The following is a 17158-nucleotide window of genomic DNA, read 5'->3' as shown; positions in this document are numbered from 1 at the left end:
ATGACACTGAAGCATTTCTCTGAAACATACCCCTAGGGATAACTTGAGGCATTTTTCCAGACATTCCTCACAAATTCTATCAGCCATCTAATACAAAATAACTAATATCCAGCAAAACATGTTTGGATGTGCATCGGCATGAAACTCATCATGTTCTTACCAAATCAGTACGTCTATAAGCCAAGCATTAAAGCATCCAACTGAAGCAAAGGTAAGGGAGGAAAAAAAACAGGAAAAAAGAGAAAGGGACTCCCAAGTGTTCCAGCTGTCACAAAAGGTGAGCACTAAGAGCCAACTCTGTGATGTTACCTTCAGAGCTCTGTAAAATTATTTTCACTACCAAATAGGCTCTGTCTCATTTAAGCATCATACAAAAATATTCAGCTTTTGTGGTCCAGACTGTACAACATACTAGCAGGCCCCTAATTTATCTAGGCTGGCTCTTACCTGTTGTTCTAAAAGTCAGCGGATAGGGCAGTGAGTGGCCTGTAGCTGGTAGAAGGATTTAATTCAATTGACAGGCTTTGCTGACATAAGCCATGAAATTGCAGCTTGAGCCATTTTTGAACAGCAGCCACATTTTCACTCAAAAGGTTTATAGTTTTTATTATTGAGGCATTAACAGCAATGCCATGGTTAAGGCTGTGTTGAAATTGTCCAACAAAGCAGAAATAGAAAATCCTTGTTTCACACTTTATTTAAACTTATTCTGTACAGTAAGTGTCTCTCCACCTCATTTTTGGCAGACTTATTTAATAAAAGTTTACTCCTAGAATGCGAGCTTTTGATAGTGCCTTATGAAATCTGATCAGTCAGAAATCATAGGTTTTGACTGCAACACTATCAGTCAGAGATTATATTTTCTTCATTTTACAGACAAATACCTGGATAAGCAAATTATATGCACTGGAATAATCAAGAGCAGATAAGCGTCAAGGAAGTTCAGACCAACTGAGACAGTTTCAGAAGGCTGTATTAGACAGATCTTCTCCAAGCCTTAAAAATTCCCTCCTCGCTCGTACACTCATTCCACACGCATACACAAGAACACTCATCTATTAACTTTCAGCCACAGCCTAGCATATGCAGAATTTCAACATTTTAAGTTTCCACCAAGCTTGAAAAAGAGATTACCATTGTTACTAGACCTCAAACGAGACAGAGGAAAGGCAGAGAGAGAAACAAGAGAGGACAGCCCTGAGGAAGGCAAGAATGACCAAAAGTCACTTAAGCAGCAAGCTTCATACAGAGACTGAAAGGAAAGGGCCAATGTTCATTTTCAAGCAACACAGAAAGCTTCAAACTTGCAGTAGACTTCATGCACAAAAACTTTCATCTTAGTGTCTGGAACATCAATCACTTTCCACCTCATCTGTGCTTGCTATGTATGTCCCAGGAGAGCGCTGGAGAAAAGCAGCTTGGGACATGCTAGTGTGATTGAAAGCTTTGCGTGCTGCTAAAGCTAGCTGACTAGCTAGCTAGCTAGAAGACAGTTAGTCATCCTTATTGCATCTGTGTAGAAACACAGAAAACAATCCAAGATGACTGGCCAAAGGACACAGTCTTGGTTTTCAGAGCACCTATCCACAGGAATATTTAAGCATCTCTATCAGCAGGAAAAAGTGGGATTAAATTCTACCTGAAGTAAGGCCCATAATCAACAAGGGTTTGTCAAAGCAAAAGCAGCTGCACGAGGCAAGACAAGAAGATACAGGCTGTTCAGCTTCCCATTTCCAGAAGTGGAGAGCAGAAGATACCCCCTCCCTCAGTGCAGAAGCAGGGCCACCATCAATTTCCGATGTTCCTCAACCAAAGGTTCCCTCTGGATCACAGCATCGCCAGGTTCCCCTACTCTCCATTAGATCCTCTACGTGCCATTTTAATCCATGTGTATTTCTCATGTTCAAAACATGCTGCATCAGCAAATTTCACATGTAAACTATGCCTTGGGTGAGAGGGTGGACAGAGATACTTCAGTTTGTATTAAAACCTGCTCTTCCAAAATGACACCGGGTATAATTCTTTTATTTGGGTACATGATTTTTTTAAAACATGCGCTTCTGCCTCGGACTCCAGAAATATATGCAAATATTTATGTACCTTGCTGAACTATAGGGCTAAAATAGGAATTATTTCTTAAAAATTTCACTTTCCTCTGTAATGAGAACTTCAGGTTGGTATATCACAGGACTGTCACAGAATGGCCGCAGAAAATAGCATGTGACATTAGGCAGGGATAATCACAGAAAGCAGTGGAAAAAAATAAGTATTTCCCTATAAAATAGAACTCTATACTACTTTGAAAGGGAGATAAAACATGACTGGTAGGCAGAGTGATTTCTCAGGGCTTCAGGAGTATTTTTTTTAAGTGATAGAATGGCTTCAAAAGGCAATTGAAATTCCTTAGGCATCTAGCAAAGGCAGAATTCTCACAAGTTAACCTTCAAGGATTTATGCATTTTCTTCTCTGAGTAAAATTGCTTCTGGAAAACTCACATAAAACACATAGGCAGAACTAATATAGCAAGGAGAGATCAGAAAGGCCAATAATTGCCTCAGAGGATTCTGTGGGTATTCTGTGGGAGGTGGGTATTACTTTAAATGATGCTTTGGATCGAAACAATAAAAAAAATTTTCCAAAAGATAATTTAAAAGACTGTTAAGCGCTGCTGCTGTTAGTAAATGCCTTTTTTTCCTAGACACATTGCAACGAAAGATGTGTTCCTCAGCTGTATGATTTCATCTGAATGCAGTTCAGCCCAATTATTTTGTTTTAATAGGTCTCCTGTTGGTTTTCAGTATTCCATTTTGTATGATAATATGATCACACTTCATCAATACTAGACATTTTCAATGGTAATGCGAGGTAGAACTAATGTAGCAATTCGAGCTATTGCCACTTGCTGCCATATTCCTGCTGCCCGCCCTCATTCGCTTCTCCTCCTCTCAGCATCGCCAAGGCAAAAAAACCAAAACTGCCTCTCCACTAACTAACTGGCAGGAGCAGCTTAAGTAGCTGAGTTATTACCACCTTAGCTGCGTCGGTCAAGCATCACTTCAATTCCTTCATGCCTTCTGCATATCCAAAGTAACATGGAGACCTACTCCAATATTGCGCCATCTCTATCGGTGAACATTTGGAAGCAGAGAGCGCAAAATCTCCAACCATCAGTGGGCAGGAGGACTAATGCTGGTATCAGAGGCATCTGTATCAACTCCCAGTGTCATTGCTACTACTAGCTTGTGTTTTCACAATTCGACGCACACATCAAAAGAAAGTGAAAATTGAGATCTTGTTTGGAGATTTCTAGACCTTCACAATTGCAGAGAACAATCTGAAAACATGAACTAAATGTAATCCAGACGGTATCTACAACAGCTATTTTATTGTGGTAGTGGAGGCAGCTTGGCCCAAAGCAACCACTCCTTAGCTCCTCATCTCTCCAAAAGGGTGAGGGCCAAGGGATTATCTGGAATTAATACTTCCACAAATGCTCAGGCTAGCTCTATTTTGAAATAGCTAATATTTAATCCTACTCTCTTTAGATGTGACAAGTCTAAACTAGACCGGGGAGAAGGAGTTCCCTAATTGTCCAATTTTAATCCTGATCCAATGCACGGTTTCAAAAAGAGCTGGCATTGGTAATACTGCTTTAATATTATTATTACATTTACTTACCTTTAAAACATAATGACAGATGCAGGATGGCATAATTATAAAACAAAGAGCATTTTCTGTACCGGGAAGCTTATCTCATATGACAGTAATTGGTTGTTCTTTTCAGCACATGCTCTTAACAAGGACTTTGGTGATTTTTGGAAACATCCTTGAATATCAGCTCTTTGGGAAAATTTCCAGTGGATCCTTGGTCTTTTAATTTTCCCTGCACACATACAGAACTCCAGAAATTCTGTCCTCTCCTACTGCCCTATTAATGGGACTTTAGTCACATGAACAAACTCATCTCAAACTTTGCTGACAGGAAAGAAACGTATAGAAAATGCACACATTGGTGCAGAGATGCAATTAAAAATGAGCACCCCACAAAAACTGCAGTTCAGGCAAGTTCCAGCTTTTGAGCAAAAACCCCCCTCTCTCTCTTTATATGTAGCATCAAGAACTTTGGTCCTCAGAAACTTCTTATGGATATTAGTGTCTTAAAAATTCCTCAGTAAACCTTCTTTAAACCTGTCAATGTGTATGCGAGGTGACTACTCCTCCTTCTTACCCAGCCACTGGGACTCGTTTCATTGCACACTAGATTTAGTTAGAGCTAACGAGAGAAGTACAGTACCTAACCTTTGTTTTGCCTGTAAGTATTTCTGTATATTTACAATACCTCTTCCTCTGTGGCATTTCAGTTGGTACGCTTAGCGGGTGCATTTAGTCCCAACAGAATTAAACCCCTGAGCACGGAGGTAAACAACCCTGAAATGGTTCTGGAGCAGAAGTTGCCGGGAAACAGCTCGATAGCGGGATTTCTCCACCTACCATGTTGACGGCATCCTGATCGAAGGGGTTCCACTCTATGTTCTGCGGGTAATGAGCCAAAACCTTGGACTTGAAAGTTCTTCTCAAGGGACTCTGGTCGAAGTTCTCTCCTGCAACAAAGGAAGAAACAGTGGCTTGTTGCAGCAGCGATGCTGCAGCGGGAGCTGGCCTGCGCAGTTTTGTTTCACTAGTGAACGGCTATGCAAAATCCCAAGTGCCTTTTCACTCCCAACGCTTGTACTGCTTTCAAAAGAGAAACGTCAAGGATGCACATGCAGTCAAATCTTTCTCTCCTTCCCACAAAAATCTTACCACAGTTGCAACATAGCTTCCAACTTAGTATTTACAGCATGGAAAATTTTTGGTAAGAGAAAAATTAATGCTTGAGTTTATGGGAAAAGACCCTGGATCCATCTGAATCTCCACTTTTCCCTGCAGTTTGAATACCTAGAGATAGCTTTACTTAAATACTGAAAGAGCACTTTCCCTGAAGTGCCCAAGAAATTGTCTGATGGTCATAAAAGGTATGAGCACCTCTCAGCTATTACAAATTATTCAAGGCTTCACTATAAATGTTTTTTATATCGCAAGTCCTGCATTAAACATGTATTTCTTCCGTGTCAAATTTCAAGGACAGGCTTTTGCCACGCATAGAGATTCCAGAAAGTGCAAAGAGGAAGACTGAAATAAGACTTCAAGCAGAAACACATCTAGTTATCAGCACACAAATAGTGTATTTCAAGGTGATATTGTTAACAGAGTTTCCACGGTTGGGAATTCTACAGTATGCAACATAGCAACCAAAATAAGAAGGCCTTAAAATCTATTAATTACACTACCATATACTACACTTTTTTCCAGCATTGATTCTTGATCAAGATATTAGTTTACTAATTTCAGGCTTCTTATTTTAAAGACCACAAGTGGATCTTGAACTATCATCTCCCGTTCTGTCCCCTTCTCACCTAGGAGACAAGAATGGGATGAAAACCTTAAGTTCAGACTGCTAAATGTTTTCACCAAACTTACCTGGCACTCAAAGGCTTGCTTTGAGACTTCCCACTGTTACTTAAATACTTAAAGAAAAAAAAAAAAAGCTATGAAATAAAATTTGATCTCTTTTCTTCAAAATAAAAATATTTTGATTTCTCTTTATACTTAAAAATAGAACCAAGATTTCAAATTTTTTTTTTAATGGGAAGTTATTTTGGATGAAAAAAACTCAACTATTTGGCAAGATCTAAAGGTAACCCACCATTCCGGCAAGAAAAATAAAAACTGTGAGTTTACTAATGTCACTCTGCCCTTCTCTGAAGGCAAAGTGGACTGTGGAAATGTAACCTGTTGCGTGTCACAACCCAGCATTTGCACAGTTAACAGCCTCCTACACGGTGTTGCAAAATCAGGCGCTCAGAAGTTACCCGATGCTTTCTGAGGCCCTGGCCATTTGGCACATGCCCTTTGCTCCTTGGGAAGCAGCCTACACAATCATTTGGCTCACTGTGAGCTAATATACATTTTTTTTTTTAATACAGGAAAGCTATGAATCAGCATTAATCTAAGGAAATGACTGCACAAACTGTTTCTTAAAGCAACGCTCCTCACTCCTTGCCTTGTAGAGCTGAGATCTGCAGCCCGCTGAGAGGAACGCAAGGTAACGACAAAAAACACAGTTGCAATGCACAACTCCTGGCAAAGCCTCAGGAACCCTTTGCTATTTGAGATACTGCTTTAAAGTTCCTCACTACAGGTTTGTTTGGGGTTTTTTTCCCCCTCAGAGTGAGAGGGGGAAAAAAGACATGTACCAGAATGATAAATGCACAGAAACTCTTTAACATTCGTTCAGTTTAGAGAGCAGGGTCAGCCCTGCCTCTAAAAAAGGCGGGTATCCTCCCTGACCCTGCTTATAGGGCCAACACCATAAAAGCGATATCAGTACAACAGGAACGGGTGGAGGAACAAGAGGCAAAGGTCGGGAATTTCTTGCACCGGCCTCACTGCCAACGCCAGCCTCCCGCCTGGCCGGGAAGAGGAAGCAGAGGCTTACGCCATCACTCCATCCCGCGAGCCCCTGTCTCGGCGGTGGGAAGTTCCTCGAGACCTGTGAGCCGGCTCTGATGGCACTGCACTTCCCGTGCTGTGAAAGCCGCTGCACCAACCAGCCACCCTCGGGAGCAGGCGGAGGGACACCACCCCGGTACCAAACACGTTCAAAGAACGGGTTTAAAACCTTTTCCTTCCAAAGACATATTTGGGATTTTAAGGACACAGGTGCTTTTATGCAATAGCTCATTTTTAACACACTATTTAGATGCATGCTCATTTTTACCATACGCATGCTCAGTCACCCACCTAATATTCTTGCTGCATTATTTTTTTCTAGAACTGTTTATGTTTTGCTTAATTTTGGTGGATATTTGGGGGGAGGGGGGGAAGGAGGGGAAAGCAAATAAGCCTTTACAAGGATATTTTGTACCTGAGAGGAAAAAAGTCCAAGGTGATGCAATGCTACAGGCTTATTTCCTGGGGCAGGAAAAATTGCAAATGTTAAAATGTGAGGAGCTCCGGCAGGGGAATCCAGCCTGCTTCTGCTCAAGGCAACCCAAAAATCCAGCAAAAGCACATGCATCGTAGAAATGACAACAAAAACTGGAGGCATCAGCTAAACTGGATCATATTAAAAGACATCTCATGGTTTAGCTGATTAGCTCACCACAGTTTTTCCACTTGGACAAGAGTTGGCACTAGCCTCCATGGCAGTCTGGAGTACAAGATGAAGGTCCTTTTTGTGCTCTGTTACTAAGTTGACTGAAGTACACAAAATCTTACTCTGGGAATATTACTCTATTAGAGAAAACAGCAGTAGAAGAACCTCTTATTTTTGTTTATAAGTTCTTTGTTGAGGTATCAAGTTCTACGAGATAAAAATCTCAACAAGCAAAGCCAGCAGAAATGCTCTCTCCAGGTAGGCACTTAAACATACTTGGCAACATTCTTAATTCTTAGCATCAAACAGTAATTAACATGCTTGCATAATTAAGCAAATAGGCATGAGGTTATTTCTTAATTGGATCTTCAACACTCTTCACATACCTTTACCTTAGACCTGTCAATTAGCAGAAATGCAGATATTTGATGGTAAATTTGTTTGGTTGCTCCTACCACAACTTCAAAGAGCATCTAAAGGACTTCCTTAAACTCTGCATAGCTAGCAGAAAGCTAGTCCAACTTTCTGTATTGGTTCACCTTTCCATGACTGAAAAATGTCATAGCAGTAACCTGACTGAAGCTAACTGGGCAGCTTGTGAGGTTTAACGACACTAACACCACTACAGCTCACAGGTCCAGCCCTTCGCAGGCTCTTCAGGGGCAGTTTTCCCATCTACATTACACAGGTGTTGTAAAAACACCTTTTGCTTGATAAATAGGCCATAGAGATGAGAGTCAACAACTGAATCAGTTAATCATCTAGTAAATGGGAGTCCTAGCAGCAATACATATTAATGATGTCATTTACTCTTTCTAGCACTTGTGCTCACTTGTAGGCCCCAAAGAGATCAATGTGCTAAGAATTCTTAGCAAAAGACTGAGTTTTATGTAGCTGCATCTCTCCATTTAGAAGGGAGTTATACAATTAAGAAACAGATACAGTTTTCTGATACAAGATTCAATTCCAAAATCACTTTCCTAGCGCATTCCCTAAAAGAGATATTGTGGAAACAGTATAGGGATCAGAGTTAAATCCTATACTGGTACACAAGATTGGACAGAGCGAAAAATATATATATAATCTCAACGTTTTCTTAACATAGCTACATTTTTCAAGTGGTTCACTTTCACTTAACTGCAGTCTTGTCATACATTTGTATTTTGCTCAAATAGTGCAGCCCACCTATTCAGTACTGGGATATCCCTTTCAAAAGATCATGTTGTCATCCCCTTACTCGTAAGAAAAATGAAAAACAGAACTGCTGCAATTTCCCCTTAGCAGAAATCAGGCTTGTGGTTTCTCCCATCAGAATTTCATCTGACAGTTGTCTGGGGTTTTGTGGAAAGGTAGTTTGGGGGAAGTGGGGGGAAATCCAGAAAAAGTACATTTAGCTAAGTCTGGCACTTTGCCACTTCTTTGGGCCAGGGGACTGGCATTTCCATGTCATTCAAAAGACAGACCATATGACATAATCCAGTCAGCAGGCTTTATCCCTCATTTTCATAGGTAAAAGCAGAGGGAACCTGTTCCAAAAGCCTTACTAAGTTAAAGAAGATATGAGTTACCAGTGCTTCACGCCTCCAGGCAGCAGGCTTTGCATCTCCACTATAGCAAGTAACCAACTCTTTACGTGTAGAAGACTTACAGAGAGCAGAACAAACTGAGCACTTTTGACTGAAAGCCATGATTTTTCAAGACAGTCTTGAAAGCATGTGGGAGGGGAAAAAAAAGCAAAGGCACAGAGGCTGCAAATATAGCCCAAAAGAGGCTGCTTTACTTGCATGGCCTTTTCAGCTCCCTGCTCACACAGCACTACTGCTGCTTCCCCAGCCGCTGCCAAAGGAAGTGACAGCTGTTACACTTCGTCCATCTAGCAGAACCACTAACCTGTAATTTTCTTATTTTTAATCTAGCAGGAACTGAAAAGCTTCCTACTGCTATAGTGCTTAAGGCTGCATATGACATTTCTTTATCGCTGCCAGAGATGTCTTTGTCCCAACAATACTGCTTTGCTAGAGACAATAGAATACAGAGGTGCTCATCTGAGAGGTTTTATCTGACAGTAATTAACTACTGATAAACGCCAGCACCTGCTCCTGAGCACAAGATTTCCAAAGCACCTCGTATCCCAGGCCTGCAAAGCAGTTCACAGGTAAGAGAAATGAGCACATGCCTCTATTTACTCGAAGGTGCTTGAGACTTGTGCATGGTGTTTCCCATTTCTCTTGGGCACTCCTTGCTCAGATGAAAACTGACCCAGAGTCAAGCCAGAAAAAAAAAAAGAAGAAAAGAAAAAGAAAAACAGGTTAGATGTGGAAGCATGGAGGACAGGTAAAGCCTCTCTGGGTTTCCAGCAGGAGCAAAAGGCTGCTGCCACCTTGCTGGGGGCTCACATCAGTAGTGTGCCATCAGCAAGGGCAGACCGGCCACCCTCCCGCTGGGCTGGGGTAGGTCTGCTGCAGGCTGCTGCACACACAGAGCTGGCAGGGTTTGGGCAGCCCTCCTGCAACACCAACCTCAGGAGGAGGGCCCACGGCTGAGCATCTGGTGGGGAACGATTTCTCTAAGCTTTGAGCTCAACCATAAGCTTCAGCTACCTTTGATGAGGTCTCTCACTGGCAACCTTGGGATGCAGAACAAGCTCAACCACGTCATGCTGCACCGGGACCACAAAACGCATCCAGGTATCACCATCCTCTGGCTTGCAAGAGCCCACAGATCTGCTAAAGCGCAGCAAGAAGTGCTGGTGCTGCTGTGCTCCTGTTGTATCTTTAAAATGCTGGCTTGAGCATACCCAAGACGTGGGAATGGCACACTCGGGACACTTCTGACACAGCAAAACACAAGTCCATGGCAACGCTGTAAGCGCAGGACTTGTGCAAGCAGGGGAGAGGCAAGGATGGGAGGAAAATCCTGCCTGCTGTAGATCCTCCTAGCACTGTCCCACGGGGCAAAACAGTTTCAACTTGGCTTATTCCATCCAACGGGAGTTTTACACCAAATCCACATGCCATCCTGGGACAAACAGCAGACCCCCTTCGCAAGGAGCCCCGTAGGCTCCCTTTTGGACAGTCTCAGTTTGCGGTGGAGGTGAAGAGGGAGAAAGGAAAAGTAACTGTTGCGTGGGGCTAGGTGCTATCCTGCATTTGAGCAGTCTTCCGACACCAAAGCAGCACTGCCAGGCTCCAGAAGCACATTGGGACTGCTCATAAAAACAGGCAGATTAATCCTGGAAGGCTTCTTCATAGAAAGTAGGTGGCCCACTTACTAACCCCATCACATACAGCTGTACCTTCCACTTCCAAATTAGACTTAGTATTACATTACCAAGAATATTTGAATGATTTTTTTTTTTTTAAGCTGTCTTCATCTCCTTTTCCCTAATAGTGACCCTCCACCAATCCAACAGACAAAACCTCCAGTATAATCTTGAACACCTGGAAAAAAACAAGGCATATTTGCCAATAAGCCATGCTAATGAGGAAAAAACTCAGGGTTTCAATCAGCCTTTGGACATGATTAATAATTTGTATTCTACCGCAAATACTTGTACAGTCATTTAGATGTCAGAGATGTCTAAAAAGCATTGTTTATGAAACAAACTCAGCTTTAAGAAATCTGGCTTTTCCAAAGCCAGCAGTAACAATGTCCTAGTAAAGTGACAATATGGAGTTCATATGATCCAGGAAAGTTAAGTGGCACAAAAAAACTTACCTTTGCAGAGTCTCTCCAAGGTTTGTGTTTTATTACTACAGTGTCTTAAAAAAAAAAAAAAAAAAAAAAAAAGCCACACACACAAAATACAATTTTCTCAACCAATAATCATAGGACAAAAGAAAAGAGTCAAGAAGCCACACTGGAGTGAATCAATCAGTGATTAGTTTGAAAGGACAGAGCATTGCACCCCACACACAACGCTGCTCTGGAAAGCCAGGCATGGTAAGCTTTTAAAAAGGTTGCACAATTTAGATAAGAAACAACACAAAGATGTAATAGAAGGCAACCTGCAAATCAGAGTGAAGTGTCATAATTTAGCCAAACTACCAGAAAATGCCACAACTGCCACTGAAATGAGATGAGAGACTTAGCACATGACACCCAGATCCACACTGACAAGCAGCTGGAAGAGGGCCCCACAGCAAGCAAGCAAAACCTTCTTGGCAAACACAAGGAAAGGCATCCATACTGGAAGTGTACTTTACATTATCAGCACTTGGTGGCTGTGAGCTGGTGAGTCACATGTGACAAATAAAATTTATTTAGCTCATATTTTAGGCAAACAGTGAATTTCGATTGAATCTACTATACACTTTTAAGTGCTTGCTTGCTAACTAGCAAAACAGAATTAGCAAAGCACATTAAAAATGAAGTAGGTATCAAATGTGAATTGAATCCGTATTCTAAAATATTAATAGCCAGATAACAGCACTATTAATATGGGCAGTAAGATCATATCTGATGCATGATGCCCATTCATGTAAACAGCATATCTCATAGGATAAGCTGCCACTCAAAAGTAAATTAAAAATTTAATTTTGAATAGGCTTAACTTTTAGAATATTTAAAAAAATGATGCAAGTATTTTTAAAAATAGTGTAAAATGCGTCAGATGCACGTTTCATTTCAATTGAATACTACATCTTATGTAATGATACTTTTAAACAACTTGCAACTTTCCTTAAAGGCACTCATTTTTAAAGGACAATTTAATTCCTATTTTAAAGCAAATGTTGAAATAATGGATGGTAGATCAAGCAAAACTGTGTTAATTTCATTTCAAAGGAGAAAAAACTCTCAAAACTAGAAAATAAACATCTTTTCTATTTTGGGTACAGGCTAGAGTTGTGAGATCGTCAGTCATGGTTGCTTTCATGTGAGTGATCTTATTTAAAAATTTAGAAATTATAAGATTTAGGCAGGGATATTTTAACTATCACAGCTCCAGAGGCATATGAAAATATGTACTAAATAGGCAAAGGCATCCTTTCCCCACACCCTCTGGTCCAGGGAATGTGACCTATCTGTAGCCCCTTACAAGTTCTGGAACATTGACAGGAATGCTTGTGACCACAGAAATAAAAATATCTTTTATTCCTTTAGAGGAACCTACTGGGAACATGAATATGCACAGTACTGTACATCATGGTGACAGCCTCTTTGATAGCTATTTCTAATTAAAAACGTTCAGCACATCCAGCTACGTTCTTCCACTGCTGACTACACTTTGAGAAACTTCCTGGGCATCAGCATGACCCCGCAGGAGCAACATGTGGTATACAGTGTGGAAGTAAGAAAACACCGCGGGAACAGGAAAAATAATGCTTGGCTGGAGAGCACCTAAGCTGCTCCTTGCCAGGTTCCAGAGCTGATGACTCGGAGTAGCGCAGAAATTGGGCTCTCCTGCTTTTCCTCTGTGCTTCAATGCTACACAGAGGCACCAGTGGGTCACAAGTCAACATTCAAGGACGTTAATTCAAAGGCAATATTTCTTACCATGAGTTCCCATAATCTCACAGTGGAGGAGGGAAGCGGTATGAAGGGGAGGACAGGGACAAGGCAGACAAAACAGTTTTCTTTCCAAAATTTTAAAATCGGAGTTTATTCAGCAGGAAGCCTTGCTCTGTAAGACAGTCAGTTGAGGTTTTTGAGGGGGGAGATTTGGGAGTGGAGGAGGGACAGGACCGAGGGGGTGGACAGGGCTTAAACTACCTAGTGCAACTCTTGCATTTCAATGTTTAAAAGATTTGATGGATCAGATACAAGCAGGAATTCACAGTGGGTTGTATGCCCTATCAATATGTCTGTGCTGTTTTGCTTTTTATTTGTGTGTATGGAGACCTCACTAATGTTGTTATTTGTATCTAAAATTTAAAACTTGCTTCCTTTAGGTTTCAGGAACTGAGTTTGAATGAGTCTCTAGCAGGAACTGGTAGAGATGGACCTTCAGGTATCCTCTGTCTACAAATCTACCTAACTAAGCCTAGGTGGAATAAGTATCCTCTAATATAACCTCATGTAAGATGTCTTTTGGCCTTTATCAAGCACACACAAGATCCGGCATATCATACATCTATCAATATATCCAACACTGCTAGAGGCATTTCTTTGGGGAGGGGAAACATCTGCCAAGAGAGCTTCAGGGAGAAGAATAAAATTTACCAGATATTGATTCAAATTAAGTAAAAGAATGAAAAGGTACAATTTTTAAATCTGACCCTTAATTTGATTCAAGGGAAATTGGAGGATGGAAAAATAGGGAGACATAGAGGGTCTGATGATTGTTTTGTCCTGAACACCCCTGTTTACCTGCGGCTTTGTTTGTAGCATCTGAGCTCTTGCCATGGAGGTCTGCTTCTAGCCATTTGTACAAGACTACACAACATAACAAACAGAGATAAAAAAAAAAAAAAAGCAAGTATGAACAAAATGAAAAGATACAAAAATGTACTGGGGGAGGGAAAAAATGTGAAACAAACACACTCCTCTCTGAAACATCTCTTCCCCCCCCCACTACTGGCAACGGGTAAATTCATGCGATGAATAAAAACTTCAGTGACTGTATTAGTATAAAGCTGTTGAAGACATTGACAGACATTGTGGAAATACCTGTCAAAATTAGTAACAAGATTAAATTCTAAGTACTTCAAACAGCACGCTGCCACAGAGTTTCCCTATTGCGAAAGACAGCTTGGTTCTTGTTTAAACCATTCCAGAGCTTGTGAAACTCAAGGAAAAAAGTTATTTAGCTGATCTAAAACTAAAACTAGGAGGTCTTCTTTAGTATAATAGCCATGTTGCTACACGTTCAGTACTGTATTGGTTGCCATTTTCGGGACTTTTTAAAGTTACCTAACAGTTACATTCATCATTTCTGTCTCATAACAGGGTGTTTTTAGGCAAAGATTCAAATAGATAAGTGCTATGTTTATAACTTGGATGAACAATCTTCCCATAACAGTTACTCCAGCTCCTAAAGAAAAAGAAAAATGTTTTCAAAGACACCATAACACAGGTCAAAAAATAAAAAAGCCATTTCATAATCCTCTTTAGGTGTTGTGGGTTTTTTTTTTTTTTTTTTAAACAAACCTGAAGCATATATTAAGGCTGTACTATCACAGACCTCTCTGGTCGTTCAGTTTCTAGGTATAGATTCATAGCAAGTTTCCACTACTACCCTTCTATCTGAGCTGTTATAATCAAGGCACCAGTTTAGAGGAGGCAGAGAAATCTGTCAAGCACACATTTCCTGGAAAAGCAGCCCTCTGCGGAAGACACAGACAAATACTTTCGATAAAGATTTTTAGGTTACTATTTGTGCGTTGGGATAATAATTTTCTTGTTCCTTTAGGACACACCTGAAAACAACTCATATTCAAATCTGCAGGACAATGGTTTTCTACTCCAGGTGTCAAGCTATTCTATTCCATTTTTTGAGTTGTTTGAATTTTAAAGTTGCATAAATATTAATGCAAAGGGAACAAAACAAGCAATTGCTTACAGCTGTTGTGGGAACAGATTGGCAGAGCATTTGTTTAGGCTCTGAGTCCAGAAGAACAGAAAAAGCTTATCTAACTTTTGACACAGAGTCATGTCTCAGTTTCGGCCGCAATCAGGACTCCCAATCCTTCTGCTGAAAAGCTGTTAGTCAAAGCTGGCGACCGCCCTTGTTAACCACCAAATAACCACAGCGCCTTTACAAGCCTCTCTGACACGCTGCCAGCACAGCTCTCCCTAAAAGTCCTTTCCAAAATTGTCATTCAAAGGGAATTAAGGCACTGAGCTCCTCTACACCTAGCCACCACCTCTGCAATAGGAGCAAGCAGTGAACAGCAGAGGTTTAACAGCTCGGGAACGGAGCCTGGCTGGGATAGCCAGATGTGCCAGGGCAGGCTCTTTGGTTTTGCTACTCGCTCCAGTGTTTTGGCTGTTTTTAACAAGCACCCAGCTAAGGAGCCACAGAAGTTAGGGAAATCCCTGCACAAGTTGTCAAATGGCAGATATTCATGAATAACAGAGGCATAAGTGCAGAGCTACAGACACGACTGTCCAGTCTAGTCCTTTATACATAGACACTGTAGGGAAATGTAATAGCTATTACCGCACAATAATTGCGCTCAGAAAAGGCTTAATATTTCAATAATCCTTTTTAAAAGGAGATTCTGTCATCTAAAAGAGTTACTGTATAAGTCTAGATAAAGAGAAAAGGCAAAAAAACTAACACGAGCAACTTAGTTTGCCCATCATCCCTTCCTTCTGACCTTGATTAAAATACTGACTATCTGCCTACAGAGTAACATTATACAGTACCAAGGCTGTCAGCTTCTTAAAATAGCTACGCTCCCAGACGCCAACAGATCAACAAAGACATCCCGCTACATGAGAAAACAAGCATGAATTACACAGGCCGCTTTGTTTAAGACTGCATCATTATCTGGTCATTCTCATATTAAAAAAAAGTCATGGCTTAAGTTACATGGGTTTCGGGGTTGGTTTTTGGCAGAGGTGGGGGGAGGATGTTACTAAACAGGTAGAGAGGCACAGCACTCACACCTTGGAGTCTGACCCAACGGCTTGAATTGATTAGCACAAAATTGTGAAGCAGATGTAAAACTGAACCTATACTTATAAATATAGGGAAGAAAGTAGTTATCTATGTCTCGGGCCTTTGTTTTCTCTAGAAATTAAGATGCATGGAATTCACTCATGACTTTCATGTTGCCAAGCTGGTTTTCCAAGCACACGCTCCTGAGCCACCACTTTGCATTATACGGAGAGCATGTCCCAGAGATCTTTGGTCTGTCCGGTTTATATAAAGTAAGGGCAACATTTATTTCCTTATTGCACTTTTATACTCGAATCTGGTGTTCATTTTGGATACTTGTTATAGAATGAATAAGCATTTGCACCAATCTAGAAAACAATCTGAGTAATAATTTGAAGTTAATTTAAGCTTCATTATTTTTAAATTGCCTGTTAACCTTTTGGCCAGAGAACTTACACAGCAAGTGCGTAATGTATGTGACCATATGAAACCGAGTGGTTTCACATCCACCTCTCTGTTCCCAGAATAACATTAATGATGGTACTCACATGAATGAAGAATGTGTCCTGAGCTCTGAAAATTCAACCTCTCCTAAGTCCCTTTTAACTCATATACACATGGATCTAAGCAAGGACATGCTAAAACTTGAGACTCCTTCCCCGCTCCAAAGCCAATAGCCTAAATGTCTGTGTTAAATCTGGCTCCACTAGTTTTGCATCCTTTATCACATAACGGACCATATCTTCAAGGAGAAGGCTTCTCAGATTAGCTTGTTACCTGCAAAGCAAGAAACACGAGTTTGCATCTTCCTTGCATGGGAGGACAGGATTGGATCCAAGCCTCAACTTCAAGAAACACACTAATGGCTAGGCTGCTAAGGAAAGCCTAGCTTCACCTCTTCTTCTACCAGCTGCATTAAAAGCAGGCGCAATCCAAGATGACAGCAGCAGTAGTCCTAATCCCGCAGGCACCGGGCATGCTCTGAGCAGACCTATAGAAGCAAGTCCTGGGGGAGTTTTAGGCACCCATTCGGCACCAGAAATCAACCTGCCCTGGCGAAAACAAGTCGGGGGCAGGAAAGGGGAAGACCTGGAGGCTTGTGTGGAAGTCTCCCATGGAGGCCAGGTCTCACTTGCCGAGCAACAGTGGTCGCCACTGCAGGGCACGTGCGCTACCTCCACCAACAGCACCATGCGAGGCGCCAGCCCAGCTCCGTAAGTGAAGGGAGGCCAAAGCCTCTCCTGCGAGAGGAGCCAAGCTCGGGGCCAACGGAGGCACCTGCCTGCAGCCTCAGGCTGACCGCTAAGGAGGAGAGGGTGCTTTAGAGGCCACCACATCCACCACAAAGTTTAGGTGGCTTCATGCTCAGTGTAACAGCCACTTTGCCTCCTAGTTTCACAAGTTAACTCCCTCC

At 41.5% G+C, this 17158-nt stretch overlaps 1 protein-coding gene across 2 annotated transcripts in view; it reads right to left on the bottom strand.

Annotated features, from left to right (window-relative positions):
• Positions 1-17158, bottom strand: part of DENND5B (DENN domain containing 5B) — a 120629-nt gene that overhangs the window by 58631 nt on the left and 44840 nt on the right. Inside the window, exons 2-3 of one of the 2 annotated variants that reach the window (XM_064514604.1) lie at positions 13509-13574; positions 4493-4602 (exon numbers count right to left, since the gene is read on the bottom strand). In XM_064514604.1, coding sequence (XP_064370674.1) covers positions 4493-4602; positions 13509-13574 — 176 coding nt within the window. The remainder of the gene's footprint in view (positions 1-4492; positions 4603-13508; positions 13575-17158) is intronic. The other variant, XM_064514605.1, reaches the window with a different exon arrangement.

This window comes from Dromaius novaehollandiae, chromosome 1, assembly GCF_036370855.1.
Source record: "Dromaius novaehollandiae isolate bDroNov1 chromosome 1, bDroNov1.hap1, whole genome shotgun sequence".
Classification (NCBI taxonomy): Eukaryota; Metazoa; Chordata; class Aves; order Casuariiformes; family Dromaiidae; genus Dromaius; species Dromaius novaehollandiae.
Note: the sequence above shows the minus strand (reverse complement) of the source record. Positions and strands in the feature narration are given on the sequence as shown.